Raw genomic sequence first — 18,646 nt, forward strand, 5'->3', positions numbered from 1 at the left:
GCACAAATAGGAGACTAATGGGAACACTAACCAGACATGTTTTCTACTTAAGCTACATGAATACAAGGCAGTGGTAGACATCTGGCAAACAGTCCTGTGATCTTACAAACTCTACAGGCAGGGCTATTTGCTGCAGCCACAGAGCTTTTCACAGCAAACTGCATAAAAAGTACTGATCTACCTTGTAGCAAGGTGCTCCCTCTTCTGCTGCACTTTTGAAAAGGAAAGACTGACTTTTCCTTCAAGCTGGTACAGGCCAGGGCTTGGGGTGGGATTGCTGAACTAGAGGGCAGAGGGGATACAGGCTTTGCATGCAGGAGGTTAGTGCATCCAGGGTGCTACTGGAGCTCTGCTCTCAGCTGCCAGACCTGTAGAAGAGGGGTCACCTGCTTTGGAGAAGGTATGTAACAGGAATGCAGAATTAACTGCTTTATAGCATCTGCAGAAAAGAAATAATTGGCTTATCAAGGACGCATTTAGTTGCTCCAGAAGGGAGCCTACAGTGCAGTAGCTCACAGCCTAGCACTGAAGGCCACAGTAACACCAAGAATCCCCTCACTTAATTCAAACCATTGAAGGGGCATGCCCTACTCGTCCTCAGCGGGTGCCACTCAATGTGAAATTAAACAGCATTGTTGCTGGCAGGATACAAACCTCCCACACACACTGTGGTCTAGACCACCCAGTCTCTTAGCTGCAAATGAATAAACACACTAACAAAAAGCATAAACCTCCCTGAGAGGCACTCCAGGTACCTGTTATTTCTCCTTTCCTTACAGCAAATGGGATAACCATATCAAAGGGCCTGAACCCCATGCCGTTCATGTCTCCAACAGGGACATAAGCTTCTTCTGTAACCTAAAGCAAGCAAAAAGATGGGTCACTTCAAAAAGGTTGGCAGAGCCAAATGAGCACTGAGCAACTCCACTGCAAGCACAAGCAGAAGAGAGTGTGCGGTGATTATTGCAGCCAGACAAGGACTGGGCTCAACCAGAGCAGCGTCTGGCCAAGCTCTCCTTTACAACACCACACCACAGCAGAGCAAATCAAACACGGCGCGGATGGAAGACATGCTGGAAAAAAGTAAAGAGATAAAAATGGAACACAAAGGGATGGAAGACAATGTAGTGCACACAAGACCCAAAGTGGCTCCATCTGAAAGGATTTAGTTGCTTAAGGCCTGGAAGAGAAAGTGATTTTTAAATGGGGAAGAATGATTGCAACACAAAATGGACAAAAGAAACAAGTTTCACAATGCAACTCTGAACTCAAGACACTGTGATTTTACTGGGAAAACAAAGCAGTGCACTCAGGGTGCTTTTGCCAACAGCAGACATTTCAGAAGTGGAAGCTGTGGGTGCAGTGATCCTCTTCATGTTTACATGAGTTTATTTGGAGACTCCCTTCAAGCAGCAAAGAAAAAACAAGGTCTGGATCCCAAGAACAATTGATGAAACAGAAAGAATGAATACAGTGACCAGAGCGATCAAGCAGTCCCAAGAAGCAGGCTGTCATCTGAAATGGAACACAGATGGGGAGCTGAAAAATGTAAAACTTGTGTACCCAAGGGTGGAATCCGGCGGGGGAAGCGCCCACTGGCTCCTGCGACTGTGCGGCGACATCATCTGCATCTACAGCCTGGGCAGGGGTAGAGGCAGGTTAGTTGATATTAGACGGTACTCTGGCATGGAGCCACTCCCACCTTCCACAGTTCAGAACATACTGCTCCTTCTAGCTCAACACTTTCCTCCCACTGTGCAGCCCCTCCCAGTCCTCTTGCCATAGCAAAGACCCAGATCCAGTCAGGGGAGCTGGGAAACTGCCCTTATCTGCAGGCACTGGGGGAAGTCACCAGTTGCACAGCAAAGGGACAAAGCCAGTATGTGCTGTTGTTGGATGCTTGGGAGGGAAACAGAAAGCTATGCTTGAACTCTGGTGGAATTGAATATCAGAGCTGCTTTCTTATGGGACTGATGCAGTGAGGGAAGGGAAAGGCTTAAACCCAAGATGAGAGTCCTTGAGCGCTGTGCAACATGATGTGCCAGCCGGGAGGCTGCTGTGGGAAGGCTGCTCTGGCTCATGCACTCGGGTGAATGACCCAGCCCACGTCCAGCCATAGCAGCAAAGCCATTCTTCTGATTCATAGTTGGGACTGCGTCTTCGAGACGCCAAATGTGTTTTCCCCTGGCGCAGCCGCTTTTCTCACCAGGCATGCCAAGAGCATGACTTGCAAATTCCCATCTCTCTCATTAACCTGACATGAGTGGCTGGGAGTGACACCCACGCAGACTGCTCCCCCAGGCTGAGCCATCCCAGCCTCTTCTGCCCATTTACACCACGGCAAAACACCCTAATGAGATAACCCACTGGAAACTTCTGCATGGAAGGACTCCACTAAGAAAACTAATGCAAAACAGAAATGCCACTGTTTCGGTGTTCTCTGTCCCCAGCTGAGACACCCAAGTCAAACACATACTGTATCAGCCAGCTAGGAAGTGGGAATTTTGGCTGGCCAGGATTGGGCTCCCTGACCTCAAGAGGCATTTCCTGTGGTGAACCTTGAGCAGCAACTAAGGGAATCGTTTCTCTCAAGGAAATCTTCAGACACCCGTAGCAATCTGCCAGGATGACAGGTAGGAAAAGCCAGAGTTGCTGACCCCAGGGACTCGCCTGCAAGCTCCATCTGGACTCAGTACAAGTACAGTCCTGTGATTTCAGGGACAGAGATGCACCAGAGGCTGCTTTGGCTGAGATTACAAGACCAGGAATTGTTTTACCAACACAGAGATATTCTTCACAAGAAGGGCTTGTGAGCTCTGAGAGGCACCTAGTCTGCTTCTCAGGGGCTGGGATATTGTTTGCTAAATGTGGAGTACTGCATGTTGGAAGGAAGATAATTAGAAGGAGGGGGAATTTGGCTGTAACAGTTTAAACAGCACTTACAAAACATTTTTAAGTGTGAGCTAACAGTCTGCTTCCCTGGGATCTGTCAGCAGACCGTTCCTTATTTTGGGATCAACTTAGTAAAAAGGGAGAGACAGAGAAGGCAGAGCACTGTATCTGACAATGGCCAACATAATTAGTTGTAGAAACTGATTACAACCACCCTTACATCATTTAGAAAAAGAACTACATGGTCAGGAAATGAAAAACAAATTGCTTCAGAAAAGCCAAGTCTTCATCTTCTGATGGTTTCTATCCCACTTAACCGTATTGCCTGCTCAAAATAAGCTCTGCAAGGAACAAGGATTCATTATCTCCTGCTATCCTAGTAAATATCTGAACAAACATTTACACACAGAGTTAACCTATTGCTAAATAAAACACGGCAGCAGGAATCTGAGTGGGAGGTACTTCTGGAGCAGAACTGGCTTACCATGACAGTGAAAGGACTGTTGGGAATGTCCACCCCACCAAAGCGGACATAAATCACATAGGTTCCTGGTTTGGCCGCGGTGTAGAAGATATCGTAAGTCCCGTCCTCATTTTCAACAACATCTGCTTCAGCTTCTGTCCCATCTGGCGTGAGGACGGTGCACGTCACTTTTCCCTTCCCTGCTGATTTGGCGTCTACCACAAAACCAACCTCCTCACCAGTCTTCACAGTGGGTGCAATTCCAGGACCTACAAGGCAATTTTCATTACAGAAAGTATTCACAAGACAGTTTTCCCAGGCAGACCGCCTGTGAGGTGCCTGGGGAGCATGGCACCAAGACATCGGTCCCAGGGAGCCACAGATGTGGTTTTGGGAGCAGATGTACAACAAGGGACATTTGTAAAATTGGTCAGCACAGTGGTATGCAAGAGCTGGCTCCCAGTTCTCCTTCTCCTCTGCAATCAGAGAGGCTGGGTGGGAACAGAGAGGAAAAAAGCTAAGTTTGAAGAAAGCAATGCCTTAACCCATACTGTTATCATCCTACTCCTTTATGCAGAGCCAAAGGCACTTTCTTCTGCCAGCAACTCAGCTGCACTGCTTTAATATAAACCTCCCTGTGTAAAAAACTATAAAAGGGCACAGTAGCAGCAATAGCCACATTTCCTCCACCATTATCCACAAATGATTTTCCACTGTTCTGCCACAAATCCCAAAAAAAGAACACCATGCAACAATGCCAAAATTGTAGCAATCAGATCTAGCTTGAAGAACACTGTGTTTAAATGAGAACTATGATGTCTTATTTGCAGTAGTACATATTGAATACTCCTGCTTCTGACCCCCACTTGTTAACAGGTAAATGGCTCATTTTCAAGTAGCAACAAACCTGCTGATTTAATCCCCTGGCAGTATTCAAGCACTTACTCCTATGGTGATTGTATTTCAGCTTTACAGCACTGAATCAGAAGCACTTCTTGGAAATGGGAAATTTTAGCTGGCATCTGGCAGTAATTTCCATCTCAGTTACTTTGAATAGTTAGTGACTCGAGTTGCTTGGAAGAGTATCAGATTTACCCATTAGGGCATCTTTTAAACAAATTTTGAGGCAAAGAGGATATCTCTTTTTTTCTTCCATTGTGTCAGGAATGTATTTCTGTTTAAAACAACTTGAAAGCAGCCAGCTCCTGGACAGGCTTCAGGTGCACTCTAACTGCACAATGCCCAGGTCCAGCACAATGCCCACACACTCTCAAAGATCTATAACAACAGATTAGGTTTCCCTGTTAAATTTAGCCTTGCCTACTTGATTGCAGAGTAAATAAATAAAGGGACTTAATGTTCAGTGGTATTCTTGTAACTAGTTCCTTCTGCTCCCTGCCAGAGCCTCCTGGGAGGTGGGAGCACACCACAATGGCCAGCCCAAAGCCATGTTATGAACATTCATCCTTAAAATCTGTGTGCTCCTACAGCAAAAAATCTGGAGTCTCCTACCAAAGCAATGTTTTTTTGAGTCATAGTATTATCTTATCTTTAGGTTCTCTCCTTCCCAAAAGCCTGTTCAGACCTGGGACAATCTTGACCAGACAGAGTACCAGCAGAAACCTCCACTATTAACACCCAGCCTGAATAGGCTTTGTTAATATAGAAGCACATGACTAGCTATTTACATCCTTAAAATTAATTCTGTTGTAGCTTGTAATGAAAAGCTTCTTGCAACACTCAAACGCTCACTGTGCAAGGAACTTGATGCAGTGGACACATACATATGTGTAATTTTTAAATCAACCTCACTGAAGTTCTCAGATAGATTTATTAATGTCAAAATAAGCATCACATAGTTGCATCTGGCTGTTTATAACAGCCCAGGCAATCTGACAGATTTTACTACAGGTTGCAAGAGATACCTGTTCACCCACAGAGTGGGCACTTCTTTATCTTTAGGAACACACCTTTTGTAAGAGCAGCCAGACTACAAAAGTCTCAAGCACATCTTCTACACCCATCACATCCACTGCACCATGCTCAGAAGGCACCTTTACACCCAGAACAAACAGCAAAGAGAGGAGTCAAACGCTCACCTGTGGCCAAACACTTGCTGGCATCCCCAGCTGGAGATGCCCGGATCCGATAGGGAGAGGCCGGGATATCATCTCCACCATACTTCACGCCAATCGTATAGCGGCCTGTTTTGTCAGGGACATAGGTGACTGTGTAAGTGCCATCCTTGTTGTCATGAATGTCCACTCTCTTGGGTTTGCCCTCTTGGTCCTGAGAGACATAAACCAGAGGATTTAAGCACTATGAAGGTTTTGAATTTCCTTAGCTGGGCATCAAATCTGTTCACAACCATACTTAGGTGGCCTCAAACAGATACAGAACTGCAGCTTTTTGCAGTTCAAAGATATTTTGTTCAAAGACTAGTAATAAAAATAGAGTATTATGAGCAGAAAGCTATCAGACATGATAAAATTATCAGTGCAATCATTAACTACTCTTCGGTTGATAGGAGAATGTGATAGGAGAGCAGCAAGCTGTTTTAATGAACTTTATATTAATTGCAATACATTCAGGCTTCACTGTCATACTACTGTTGGAAATGAGGAACATTTCCCAAGTCCCTGGGGCACAAATGGGCAGTCACACAGTGCAGCTCTGTCCTGAATAAGCACTGGGTAGCACTGGGCAGCTGCTCTCTGAAGGGTTAGAGGGCAGGGGGCAGCTGGAGTCTGCTGTCAGCCCTCCTGCACGAGGCATCCAGCTGCTATCACACTGCAAAATCTACAGGTAAAAGCACATCTATGCAGCCCTTCAACTACCACTTCTCATCAGCTGCAAAGTACAAAGCATTTTAGAAAGTCTTCCAAGCCTGCTTACAGGGAATCACATGTTGACTCCATTCTGTATTTAATGACTTCACACTGCCTAGGGTACAGCATAAGCTGCAAAGGACTTGAGAATTTAGGTACACCATGAAAGAGATTACTTCTTTCAGGAAGGCTTGTGAAACATTTGACATTCAACAGCTTAGAATAAGAAGCAAACAAATGCTGCCAGAAGGATCACCTATGTACTTCCACCATACAGGACTTGTGGAACTTGATATTTAAAGCCCCAGCCAGGCTGGGAGCTCTGATAAGCATTTTGGATCCTTTAAGAGCACACTTGCATGCTAGAATTAATGGCAACTGCTTTGGTGCATCTGAGTAGGCATTGAGACAGAACAGGAGCAAGAATGCAGAAGGGCAAGTACAACCAGGCATACCATGACCTAGGTATGCCAGAGCTCAGCTATGTGCTTTATGGTCCACTAACCAGACATCTTTTTGCTGAGGCCAGAGAGTCCAGGAACCAGAAACTTCAGAAAGAGCAGTAACAAAGATAAATCAAAACATTCCTGCAGTATCTCCTTAAGCAGCTTATAACTTCTGGCAACCTTGAGGGAGACGTGTGTGGTAATTTAGCATAATGTGATGCTCAGAGTTATCTCATGGCCTTGCTGAACACTGCTAGAAGACTGCCTCCATTTCAAATGCCAGTATTTTCATAATCTTACAAGAAATTACCTATCTCATTTTGGGCATTTGCAAAGTGTAAGGTTAGGCAAGAAGCAAATAGAGTATATCTGATGACTTTAAGACAGAAGTTTCACAAAAGCACTCTCAAGAGCTTCACAAATGCAGAGTGCAAGACTTTCCTGTACCAGACCTTAGGGTCCAGTCAGAAGCCCAGAGTCCAGGACACAGGGTATGTCAGGATAAAAAGCTGTGGACACTTGAGAAAGAAGAGACTCATGCACAGCTAGAAAACATGCACCCTGTCCTGCTTGGTTTTGTTACTTACCGTGATCTGTACAGCCAGAAGTCCCTGCCCAGCATCCTTAGCATCCACAGCAAACTCCACAGGCAGGCTGGCTAGAATGCCATAGGAACTGAGCCCTGGTCCACTTGCTGTAACTTTACTGGCATCATACGTAGGAAGCACCTTCACCTTGAAGGGACTTAAAGAGCAACCCATTATTTCCCCTCCTCCCAAATCAATGTCTGATAGTTGCTGCAGTACACACTGAGTTGTATATGGATACAGCACTCTTAATACTGTCTGCTGCAGGTGCAGTGGGCTTAAAACACCATTGAACCCTGAAGTAACACAAGGAGCTGCACTGGTTAAGTAGAAAGGACCACAGGCAGTCCTTAAATGGTGCTCATGTGCTGGGAGAACACAAGGGGACTGTTAAATCTTCAGTTCTCCAAAGTTTCTCTTATCAACTTACCTTCGAGGAATCTCTTCATCAGCATATTTGACAGTGATCATGTAGGGTCCCTCCTGCATAGGGGTGTACACCACAGTGTGGGTGCCATCTCCATTGTCTACCACATTAACAGGTCCGACGACACCTAAAAGAGCAACATATGATTTTTTCAGCTATGCTATTAAAATACAGTCATTTGCTGCACAAAGCTACAAGATGCATTGCTTATTTAGAGCTGGCAACAAATTTCAATGTTTGTTTTTTTAAATGAAAGCAAAAGGCATGGATCAATGATCAGTTTCCCTTATTTTGTATTCAAAGCCATTGACGTGAGATAGATTTTTTTACCCACTGCTCTCTGGGCTCCCATCTTCTTGCTGTAAACAGAAGCTACCATGACAATACTGGAGAAAGATCTGCCTTTTGGTACAGTCTAGGTCAAGAGCAATTGCTCAAAGTGCATTGAAGATCTTTCAAGACAGAAAACAAGTAATGCTTTTAATTGTCTGAACTGTCATTTACAAGATTACTTATTACTGGGATTCACTGCACAGAATTGAGCCCTGAAGCCAGTTGGTGTGTAGCATTCATCAGCTGAGTCTTTCACAATCAGGTGTTTAGAAAGGCAGGATTGCTGCTTAGGCAAGAACACCCTGCAAGCTGCCAAACACCTAAGAAAGCAGGATCAATTATTTCAATTTGCATTAAGATAAATCTACAACAGATTATATGACATATCAGTTCAGATACAAACACACAAACCAGTCTACAATTACAAATTGGCTTTAAAACACAGAAAGGATTATCAGTAAAGCAAGCACAAAAGAAATGTATATAGTTGCCATGCACAGCCTAAAAGCAACACCGTTGGTTCCCACTCCCTCCTGCAGATGATTCTTGCTGTTGCCAACTGCATTTCCAAGAAGCAGAATTGCCAGTAGCTACTGAGAATTCAAACCTGTCTCAGTGCCACCCTTTGGACCATCTTTAAAGAAATCTGAAATTGCTTTCAATGGGGAGCGCCATCCCTGGGAATCCATCGCATCCGCTAGAATTAAAGAAGTGTTACCTGCAGGGAACCTGCACAGCAAGACCTGACACTCCACTGGGGAGACAGCTCTCACCTCCCAGCAAGGTGAGACTTCCATCCAACAGGTACTTGCTGCCAAGACACTGTGCCACTGGGACACAGCTTTCTAGGTTAATGCAAACACCATTAATGCTATCACTCAAGGGCCTTGTTGCTCTCTGGGGACCACTGAGCAAGTTCACCATGATTCAGAGACTTCTGCGATCCACTGACACAAGTTTCCCAAGTCACTGTTCACATGTTAGACTTTGGATTTACTTTTTGATGTCTAAGACTTAACACACCATTGTTCACTGGTGATGGTTACTCACATCACTTCTCCCAGCCCTGCAGATCAGGTGATTAGGCTAAAGCCATCAAAGACACTGTCCAAAGCAGCACTACCTAGGATACAGCTCTCCTTTCACAGCATGACATGTGGGTCAGCTGCCAAGGGGCACATGACAAATGCAGGACTAGAGGGAAATGCTCATTTGAGTGGCATCTCCACCTTTCCAAGTAGGGCCAGGACTATGCTCAAACATAGATATGGGCACAGCCAGATAGAATACTTTGGTTCTTACCTCTGGGACCTGTCACCAGCACTTCAAGAGGTGCTATTCCTGCCTTGCTGGTGTCTACAGTAAAGGACTGGGGGATTTTGGCTCGAACAGCTGTACCCAGACCTGGTCCTGCTATCTTCACCTTGCTGGGATCCACAACATCCTTCACAGGAACCTTGAAAGGACTGCCTGGAAGTTGACATAGTGTTAAACACAAGGTTAACAGTTACAGAGAACAAGAGATCTTTTTTCTCTAGTTTTCCTTAGGCGTTTTTAAAATTATCCCTCTGCTGCAGGCAGGAATGACAACCCCCCAGTCTCTACACCACTCCTCTGCTTCTGCAAAAGGCAGAAGTGTAATGATGGTGCTTCTACATTTTCACAGAATTTTGGACAATTCTGTTGTGACCCATCTGCTTCTCGCACCTCAGTAAAAAAACCAAATGTGAAAGAAATCAGAAGTGTGAATGAAGCATCATGGAGGCAACACATTTCCTTATATCTTACTAAGTTCAGTATGTCAAAGAGAATGGGAACAAGAGGAAACATCCTCTCTTACTACAGAACAGGATCTTTAATGCATCCACATACCAATTTTCATTACCTACAGTACTACACACCACTTGTGCGTAATATCAGTTACTTGTCAAGGGTTAGTGTCCCTTTTCCTGTCCCACTCATCTATACCCATTTGAGAAAATGCCACTGCCATTTCTGCCTGAATTCTGAGGAAAATCACATCAACATCCTACAGCACAAGGGAGATGCAGCCAACTGAGAACTCTAAGTCCATAGTTTGACTTCTTCCCTCTTCTGAAATCCACTGAGCAAAAGCTCTTACCAGGAATATGCTCTCCCCCATACGTGATGTTAACATCGTAATCTCCTGGAACATAAGGAACATACTCGGCACTGCAGCTCCCATCTTTGTTATCTTTACAGCTAATTTTAGATTCTGAAGGTCCTTCAACAGTTATTCCAAGGCCACCAATTCCTGCCCCTCTGCAAGACAGAAACACACATTGTTAAGAGTTATCTGTTTCCAAAGCAGCTTTGTAGCCTTCACATGCTCTGATTTTCATCGTTTTTAAAAACGTGGTATTCTGACTTCCGATGTTCAGCCTTCAGCATGTGCTGGCATGCAAAGCTGTTCAGCACTACCTCACTCAAATTTTCCTAGAATTTTCTCCTCAGTAACTATCAATCTCTAATGTCAAATGTTTGCAGAGCAGAGTAGATGAGTAGACAGTCATCAGCTGGACACAGCTTGGCCTCTTTATAAACATCTGTACTGAGTTTAGCATTCTACATTGCACATACCACACACTCCTTCCCCCTCAGATATTCCTTCAAGATCAAACAGGCCTCATCACCTGGTGACAACCGAAAAGGCATTTGGCTGATTTGTGAAAGCTTCTGTAAGTCCAGGTCCTTGTGCCTTCACACGTGATGGATGGCAGCCCTCTGCAACATTCACTCTGAAGGGACTATTTGGCACAGGCACACCATCATACGTCACACTGACTGTGTGCGGACCTGTTAAGAAGAGGGAAACATCTCCTCAATTCCCTAAATATGTGCTTCACTTAACATAATTCTACAAGATGCTACAGACTTAAATGTCAGTATATGGGCAAGAGTTTCCTGTTACATTTCACAAGACTTCACTAGTATTTTGTAACTGAGATTCCATTTACACACTGTTCTTCTGAAGACAAGTTACCGTAAAAGTCAGTTCTTCAAGTTAAAATTCTGTTACTTTCTGCAGAATTAGCTCCTCTACTGGCAGACCTCTTGCAAAGATGCCAAGAAGTTACTGGCAGACCTCAGGGGTTTGCCAAATGAAAGTGGCAGAAGAGCTGCTTGCTCTTGGTTTTTCCTTTCAAGCTAAAGAAAACAAGCCCCGGGGTTACCCTTTTCAAATGGTGTGTACTCCACTGAATATGTTCCATCAGCGTTGTCTTGGATGAGACAGTCTGTGGGGGAGCCAGATGGGCTCGTGATCTGTGTCCTAATGTGGTCACCACCAGCCTTTGTTAGAGGTCGAGCATCCACAGTGAACTCAGTTGTAGCTTCTCGGAAGACATCTACAGGAAATGTTTTGAAGAGTCACTTCAAGAAGTGTATATATGCCAAAAACAAAACATTTGGTGAAGCAGCATGACAAACAACTTGTTTGGGAACATGAGACTCCTGTCTGTCCAAGGATCACCATGGAAACACGCAAGGCTTTTAAAACTTTCAACACTCAGAATACTCAAAAAGGACTGCAAGTCCTACAGATTCTGATAAGAGAAGTTAGTCTCACCTTTTCCTTCGACTCCTGGCCCAAACACTTTAACTCTGCTTGTGTCCACAGCTGGCTCCACTTTGACCCGGGCTGGGAACTTAGGCACCTGCTCTCCTCCATATCTCATCTTGATGGTGTACATGCCAGCTAGGAGTGGCACATAGGTAACGACATAGGTCCCATCTTTGTTATCATCGATCTGGACCTCGGCTTTGGAACCAGTATCTGACACCATGTCCACCCGCAGGTCCCCAGGACCAGCTTCTGTGCAGTCGACATTCAGCAGCCCTGCCTCGCCTACTTTACCACGCTCCAGACCTGGGCCTGTAGCAATGACTTTAGAGACATCAAATGGCATTTCTATATCTGCCTTAAAGGGAGAACCAGGAATGTGAACTTCTTCAAAGAGGATGTTTACAAAATACTCTCCAGGCTTCGTAGGCAGGTAGGAGACAGAGCAGGTTCCATCGCCGTTGTCTGAACACTCAATTTTAGCTTCACACGGGCCTTCTACTGTCAAACCCAAACCTCCAGTTCCTGCCCCTTTGGTATCTATTGTAAATTGGGCTGGTTTTCCAACAAGGCCCCCTCGAAGACCTGGACCATGAGCTTTTACCTAAAAGAGAATATGCAGTTGAGTTAAACAGCCTTTTCCATGTTATTGCCAGAAGACTTCCTAGTTAGACTTGCTTGTATGTTGGATTTGATTAAAAGACTCTTAAAAATACACAGAAAGGACTGTATCCTTTGACACTCAGCCCATTTTTACTGTAAAGCTGGAATTTCTCCTCCAAAGAGGTTTCTAGGCAAGGATATCTATAATCTCACCGTAGCTGTTTTTATATACCATGGGAACTGAAAGGTAGAAATTTTAAAGTATTTGATGGCTGTACACGTTTTTCTTTAAATATATTTCCCTAGGAAAAAAAAATCTTAATACATCAGAGATGCTTATCAGACAGACTTCAGTTAAATTAGGAGCAATGCTTAAATTTGCCACTCTATGCAGGATGCTTGCCATATTTTTGATTAGTTCAATTTTTTATTTTTTTTTTTAAATACAGTGTTACAGGAATGAATTCTACAAGTCATGGAGGCTGCAAAAGGAATCAATGAGCACTCTGAGTAAAGATGTTCCTCAGTATGTTTTGGCCAACACCAAGCCAAATATCATGCAATAGCCCACAATTCAATTTTCAGGTATCAGTTGCTGTTACAGTCCTATACTGTTCACTTACCTTGGAGGGGTCTGGAGGTAATGTGGCCTCCACAGTGTAGGGGCTCCCTGGGATTGGGTTGCCATCATAACTCACATCCACCACATACAGTCCTTCTTCCCGTGGGATGTATTTTGCAGTGCTGCACTCTTTACCCAGAACTGGTTCCACAAGACATGGCACAGCTTTCCTCATAGGACTGGAAATATTAACCTCCAGTTTACCTTGCCCACCAGCTCCTTTGGTATCAATTACAAATTCCTGATCCTTCCCTACTTCCACTCCTGAAGAAGACAAAATCCATATTACATTACTTAACATCAGACAGCAGTCCAAGGAATCTCCCATGCACACATCACTGAGGGAGCAGGTACTGGCAGAGCCCTGCCCAGTCTGCATTCCTCCGAAGGCAAAAAACCTTCCCAAGCCAAACAAACAAAAAAAAAACCCCAAAAACACAAAATAAAACAAAACCCCCAAAACAAATGCTTTGGTTAATTGACACTACAAAGCTACAAGGGAAAATAAGCCTGTAAGGTGTGGTCTGATAGTATCAGAGGCTCATTTCAGGAAAGACACAATATTTCACAGCCTTAAGTTCTTCCACTTTCAGATAACAAAAAGACTGTATGAATGACACTGTGCATTGTAACAGTTTGATGCATTTGAGTAGCTGTCTATCCCTCAGGGAAACAGATTTCATCAGTGAGTGCTTAGCCTGGTGAAGCCTCCAGCTCTGCTCACCACAAAGGACCAAACCTCAAACACATTTTCTCCACATTACTATGTAATGCTAGCAAGAAAGGAAAAAAAAAAAAAGGAAATCTAAATTGAAATTCAGTCCTCAAGAGGACCCTCTAAATAAGTGTGGTCAGGTTATAAAGTTGGAGCTGGTTGATCCCCAGCTGTAGCAAGCTAAAAAGGAGATTGTTTTGCCTGCTCCTGTTCCAGCAGGATGTGTTGGCTATCACCCAGACTGCAGAGACCCTTCAGAAGCTTCCAGCCCACGGGTACTTACTGTTTTCAAGTCCATTGACTCTAACTTTGCTTAGGTCTAGAGGAGCAGCAACGCCCACCGTGAAAGGGCTTTTAGGGATAGGATCACCACCATAAGTTACCAAAACCTTCATCGGACCCTAGTTGGAGAATTTGTATGTTAGCTCAGTTCCTCACTTTGCACAGACACACCAACTCCCAAGCAGTACATATCAACTTACCTCTACTATCTGGCCACAGACAAGCTTACTGGTTTATGGACACTAAAGCTTTCACACCACTGCAGCCCTTCCTTCAAAGTACTAAATGGTTTTTATTTAATACAGGAAGAGCAAAAAAGACAGTTCTTTCCAACCTTTATTAGACTATATTCAAGCTGCCTGGCAAAGCCTCCAGCTCAGGCTGGCTCCCACTCTCCCAGAGCTCAGACCCGACAGCTGAATGAATGTCCCACTGCTCCAGACCAGGTATCCCCTTCCACCACATGGAGAGGCCAAAGCTAAGAGGCCATATTATTACAGCATCTGAAATACCAGGGGTTTAAGCTCTACAAGTCAGAAAGATTAATGCTCTTGTGTATTTTGGCTGGAATGCTGCACAGCCACGGCAAGCTCCAGCCCATGATGTGTGTTCCTTTTATTCTCTCCTACCGCAGTCCATATTTTAGCTATATTCACTGTTTGCTTACTTTTCATTCTTGGCCAGTTTTGCTCAAAAATGAAATACTCATGGATGTTTCATGCAAGCTAGTGAATAGCTTTCCACGATTATTTTTGGTTGTTTCTAGAAAACACACACACACGTAGCTGTAGCAACACCACGAGATAGATAAGGCCAAATAAACAGCATTAAACCAAGGCTGCTCTGTGACTGACGCTGCCCCTCAGGAATTTAACTACCTACTCCATCCTTCCCCTGTTCTAAAGAGTTCACAGTCCCATTCACAAGCTACTGCTTAGGAACCTGAGAAGGACAGGGTCCAGGAAAGACCTATGTGCTCACAGCATGGAGGGACAATGAGGCTACTCTAATTACTGAGCAGTCTATTTTCATTTCTTTTTAACCATTGCTCTCCTGCCACTGCTATTTGCAAGCATCTCCTGTAAGCCTACAGCCCTTCCATGAACCATGGTACTTCTCCAGATGGAAGACACAAGTGGAAAACCTGGTTTGGGCAGCCTGGCTTGTTTCATCAGTGATTTTCAGGTGAAACACAGCAGTCTGGTACTGATCATGAACGCACAGAATACAGAGGAGTGCTCCGTTCTGCATACCAACCCTGACTAAAAAAGCCAAAGGCTTTCCAAACAAGCACACCAGCCACATCCTGAGATCATGCAACTGCTTTATCAAAAAACAAATGCTAGCTCTATGGTGCTTCCAAGAATTCTGAGCAAGCATTATCAGCTAAATAATACTGCAGTCTTCTTTATCAGTTCACTCTTATATAGCTTCATTCAAGGAAGCTGGCGCAGATGACCTAGTAGCACATTTGGTTGTTCAGGAGAACAAGAGCAGCAAAACACTAAAATCTCAGCACCAGAGCACCTATGTCCTCAGAAATATGAGATTTGTGCATTCTGGTGTTTAGTGGCCCTTTACAAACATACAAGTATAGCATAAGGAAAAATATTTCTAGTTACTAGGAGCTTCCACTTTCAGCCCTTTAATGGTGCTGCTAGAAAGGCACCAACTTCATCACTTCCCTACTGGGAACTAGTGCAGCATCACCCAAACTCTTCTTTTTGTCCCTGCACTCCATCTCCTTTGACAACAGCAGCTTGCCACAATCCCAACCTGCAGGACTCTGGCAGTTGGGGCAGCAGTCAGCTCTATTGTAAAGTCTGGGAAGGTTTGCCACCTCTCTTTTCAACTGATAAGGTATGGAATGACGATGTGAGCTGTGTGCTACTGTGTCAGTATCTCCCTCTGCCATAGAAAAGAAAGCAGTGGCAAGCTATCAATAACTACACCAGAAAAACTGCATTACTGCTTTCCAGCTCCCATTGTACTGCAGGTGTTTGGGATCCTGGGGACTAGGATACCCTGGCAAGTTTTTTCTGCTTTTCCCTCTGTGCACAGGTACTAGGGAGGGAGGCCACTGCACTACAGCAACATGAGTTGTTCACTCTTGTACCACTACACGAGTCAGACCTACCTGCTGTATGGGCGTGTACCTAATAGTGTGGGAATAGTCATAGTTGTCAATGATATCCAGATCCATCACTGCCTCTCCTGGCACTGAGCTGCTGAACTGAACATCCAGTGGTGCTTTTCCAGCTCCCTTGGTGAACACAGTGAAGTGTGTTGGTTTGCCGTTTTCCACACCTGAAGAAAAATGTTAATTCTAATTAACACATAGCTCACACGCAGAAACTCTTCTCAAGAAGCATTCAGTACCAATAAAGCCCAGTCAAGCAAAATGCCAAGGGAAAGGCATTGTTTCCAACTGCCTGACACCCCACCCTGCTGCTGCATCCCAGCAATGCTGAGACAGGCTGTGACCATCCTGCAACAGCTCCTCATGATCCAGTACTGGCCACACTACATGAACCCAGCTCTCACCGGTTTTGTTCAGCCCAGGTCCCTCAGCTCTCACTTTGCTGGCATCGTGGGATGGGTCCACTTTAACTCTGAATGGGCTGGCAGGAATTTCCTGCAACAGAAACAGAACTCCAAAAATAACTAACTTCATTCTTCACTAGTCAAAATTAAACAGATAATAATTTTAAGATAATTCTACTCTTAATTCCAGCATCTTGAGTAAAATTTCACCTCACTTAAACATTGCCTTACTGAGTACTATAATTCAAAATATAGGGCAAATTTAACAGCTGGAAGTTTGTCCCTCTGTTTCTTATTTTTAAGAAAAGCTTTTTCCGCTGTTTTCCTTGAAAAGTCACTTAGGCTTTTTTAGAAGGCAGCCTTGTCCCACCATGGCGACCACACTCATTATGCCAATCCAACATATTACACAAACTTCAGTGTCCCTGACCAACTCCTCTCACTTGCATACATGCAAGTATTACAAAATAAGTTTCCATTTTTCACACTGTTACAAGAAACAGTGACCAAACCAAGTGCATGTGAGCTGATGTGGAAAGAGCCAGATGTGAACTGGCAAATGCATGGTGAGCAAAGAAACATCAGGCTGCAAAATGAAGATTACAAACCTCTCCTGCAAAAAGCACTTTAATAGTGTAGCGCCCGGCGGCAGGTGGCGAGTATTTCACTGTGAATGTATCATTAGCATTGTGGATGATGTCAAAATCTATGTCCTCTTCCTCACTGCTGACCACACGAGCATCACACTTAATTCCAACACTGACATCACCTAGGAAAAGCAAGTGGAGGTTTTGCTACTGGACAGCACAGACATTTGCCAGCCAAACAGCCAGACCATTTCCATTTCTAGCTGTCTGAGTTACCATGTTAACTAATGTAACAGATCAGATCACAATTCACTGCAATGTTCTGCTTCCCAAGGTTTTTCCACTAAATAAGGAAAAGCAGCATGGAAGAACATATAATCCTCTCCTTGGATGACCTGTGATTATCATACTACAGAACAGCCCAGCCTGCTTTTACCTTCTCCTGCATCTGTGCAGTCCACAGTGAAGTGGGTCGGCTCACTTGCTTTCAGGCCAGTTCTCTCCACGCCAGGTCCAAACACTTTGACTTTCTGAGGATGACTCCCTTGACCTATAAGGACCTACACAAACTCACAAGGGTCAGAATCATACATCTCTGTTAAAACTGAGATCACAGCCAAGTCCGAGCATTGCTTGGAGAGGAGCTATAGGATAACAGATGCAAATGAATGGCCCCAAATCTCTCAGGCTGCAGCTGGGCTGATAGGAGACCACCAGTGAGCTTGTAAAAACAGAAAGATTCATACAAGTGGATAGATTTCTAAAAAAAAAATGGAGCGGGACACACCTCTTTGAAGTTCACAGAAGGGTTTTATGATCCTAGTTGTGCTCACAAGTAGTTGTGAGCACTACAGTCCTATCTGGCTAGAACTAAGAACTTCTCATCTCTGTACTTACCCTAAATGGGCTATTGGGCACATTGGCTCCTCCCCAGACAACAGAGATTGTATGTTTGATTGGTTTAACTGGCACATAGGAGCAGGCAAACACACCATCAGGCTTGCTCTTTATCTGGATATCAATAGGGTTTCCTTCTCCATCCTAAAAAGCAGTAATACAAGCAGAAGGTTCAGATACTTCAAAAATGTTTGCATAGTTTGAACAGCCCTAGACTGTTCCAAAGTATGTCAGGTTTTTGGGGTTTTTTTCCCCCACAACTGCAGTTCAGAAATACTGAAGAAACATGCAATTTACACTCCTGTAAGTCTTCCTCATCTAACACTTGCTCATTCATACACCATCCTACAACATATAGTAAATTCACAGGCTCAGAGACACTTCAGTGCTTCCAAATGACATCTCAAGGAAATTACACCTTACTTTGCTTACTTTTCCTTCCAAGTAAGGAAGCAAAGCCATGTACTTCATACACTTCAGAGCAGTCACTTTGTCTTCGGTTGTTGCCTGACTACATTACACAGATCAAAGCACAAAGCTTTGACTGAATTACACATGCCCAGAATTAAGTGGTGTGTGAGTAGGAATACTTAAGGCATTTTTCTAAACAGTATTAAAGCCCTTTTGCTGCAGTTTCACACAGCTGCCTTTGGGTTTTTACCTGTGCATACATCTTCAGAGGTGCTTTCCCAGCATCCTTGGTTTCAACTGTGAACTCAGCAGGATTGTTCACTATACAGCCAGTCCTCTCCAAGCCCGGGCCATAAGCCTTCACCTATAAGAGCACCTCAAGAGTATTAGCTTGCAGTTCAGAAAGAGAAACAAAACTAAGTGATT

General features: G+C 44.3%; 1 protein-coding gene across 7 annotated transcripts in view; it reads right to left on the reverse strand.

Annotated features, from left to right (window-relative positions):
• Positions 1–18,646, reverse strand: part of FLNB (filamin B) — an 89,139-nt gene that overhangs the window by 15,338 nt on the left and 55,155 nt on the right. For 4 of the 7 annotated variants that reach the window (XM_086846715.1, XM_086846712.1, XM_023935378.2 and 1 more), the window contains 19 exons: positions 18,471–18,584; positions 17,810–17,953; positions 17,349–17,472; positions 16,934–17,094; positions 16,326–16,416; positions 15,919–16,088; positions 13,783–13,900; positions 12,786–13,048; positions 11,566–12,163; positions 11,171–11,344; positions 10,631–10,793; positions 10,099–10,259; positions 9,279–9,446; positions 7,647–7,770; positions 7,217–7,373; positions 5,455–5,644; positions 3,377–3,624; positions 1,564–1,638; positions 756–858 (listed from right to left, as the gene is read on the reverse strand). In XM_086846715.1, the coding sequence (XP_086702841.1) occupies positions 756–858; positions 1,564–1,638; positions 3,377–3,624; positions 5,455–5,644; positions 7,217–7,373; positions 7,647–7,770; positions 9,279–9,446; positions 10,099–10,259; positions 10,631–10,793; positions 11,171–11,344; positions 11,566–12,163; positions 12,786–13,048; positions 13,783–13,900; positions 15,919–16,088; positions 16,326–16,416; positions 16,934–17,094; positions 17,349–17,472; positions 17,810–17,953; positions 18,471–18,584 (3,346 nt within the window). The remainder of the gene's footprint in view (positions 1–755; positions 859–1,563; positions 1,639–3,376; positions 3,625–5,454; positions 5,645–7,216; positions 7,374–7,646; positions 7,771–9,278; positions 9,447–10,098; positions 10,260–10,630; positions 10,794–11,170; positions 11,345–11,565; positions 12,164–12,785; positions 13,049–13,782; positions 13,901–15,918; positions 16,089–16,325; positions 16,417–16,933; positions 17,095–17,348; positions 17,473–17,809; positions 17,954–18,470; positions 18,585–18,646) is intronic. The other 3 variants (XM_086846713.1, XM_086846716.1, XM_023935379.2) reach the window with 1 other exon arrangement.

Source organism: Cyanistes caeruleus, chromosome 11 (assembly GCF_971803275.1).
Source record: "Cyanistes caeruleus chromosome 11, bCyaCae1.hap1.1, whole genome shotgun sequence".
Classification (NCBI taxonomy): Eukaryota; Metazoa; Chordata; class Aves; order Passeriformes; family Paridae; genus Cyanistes; species Cyanistes caeruleus.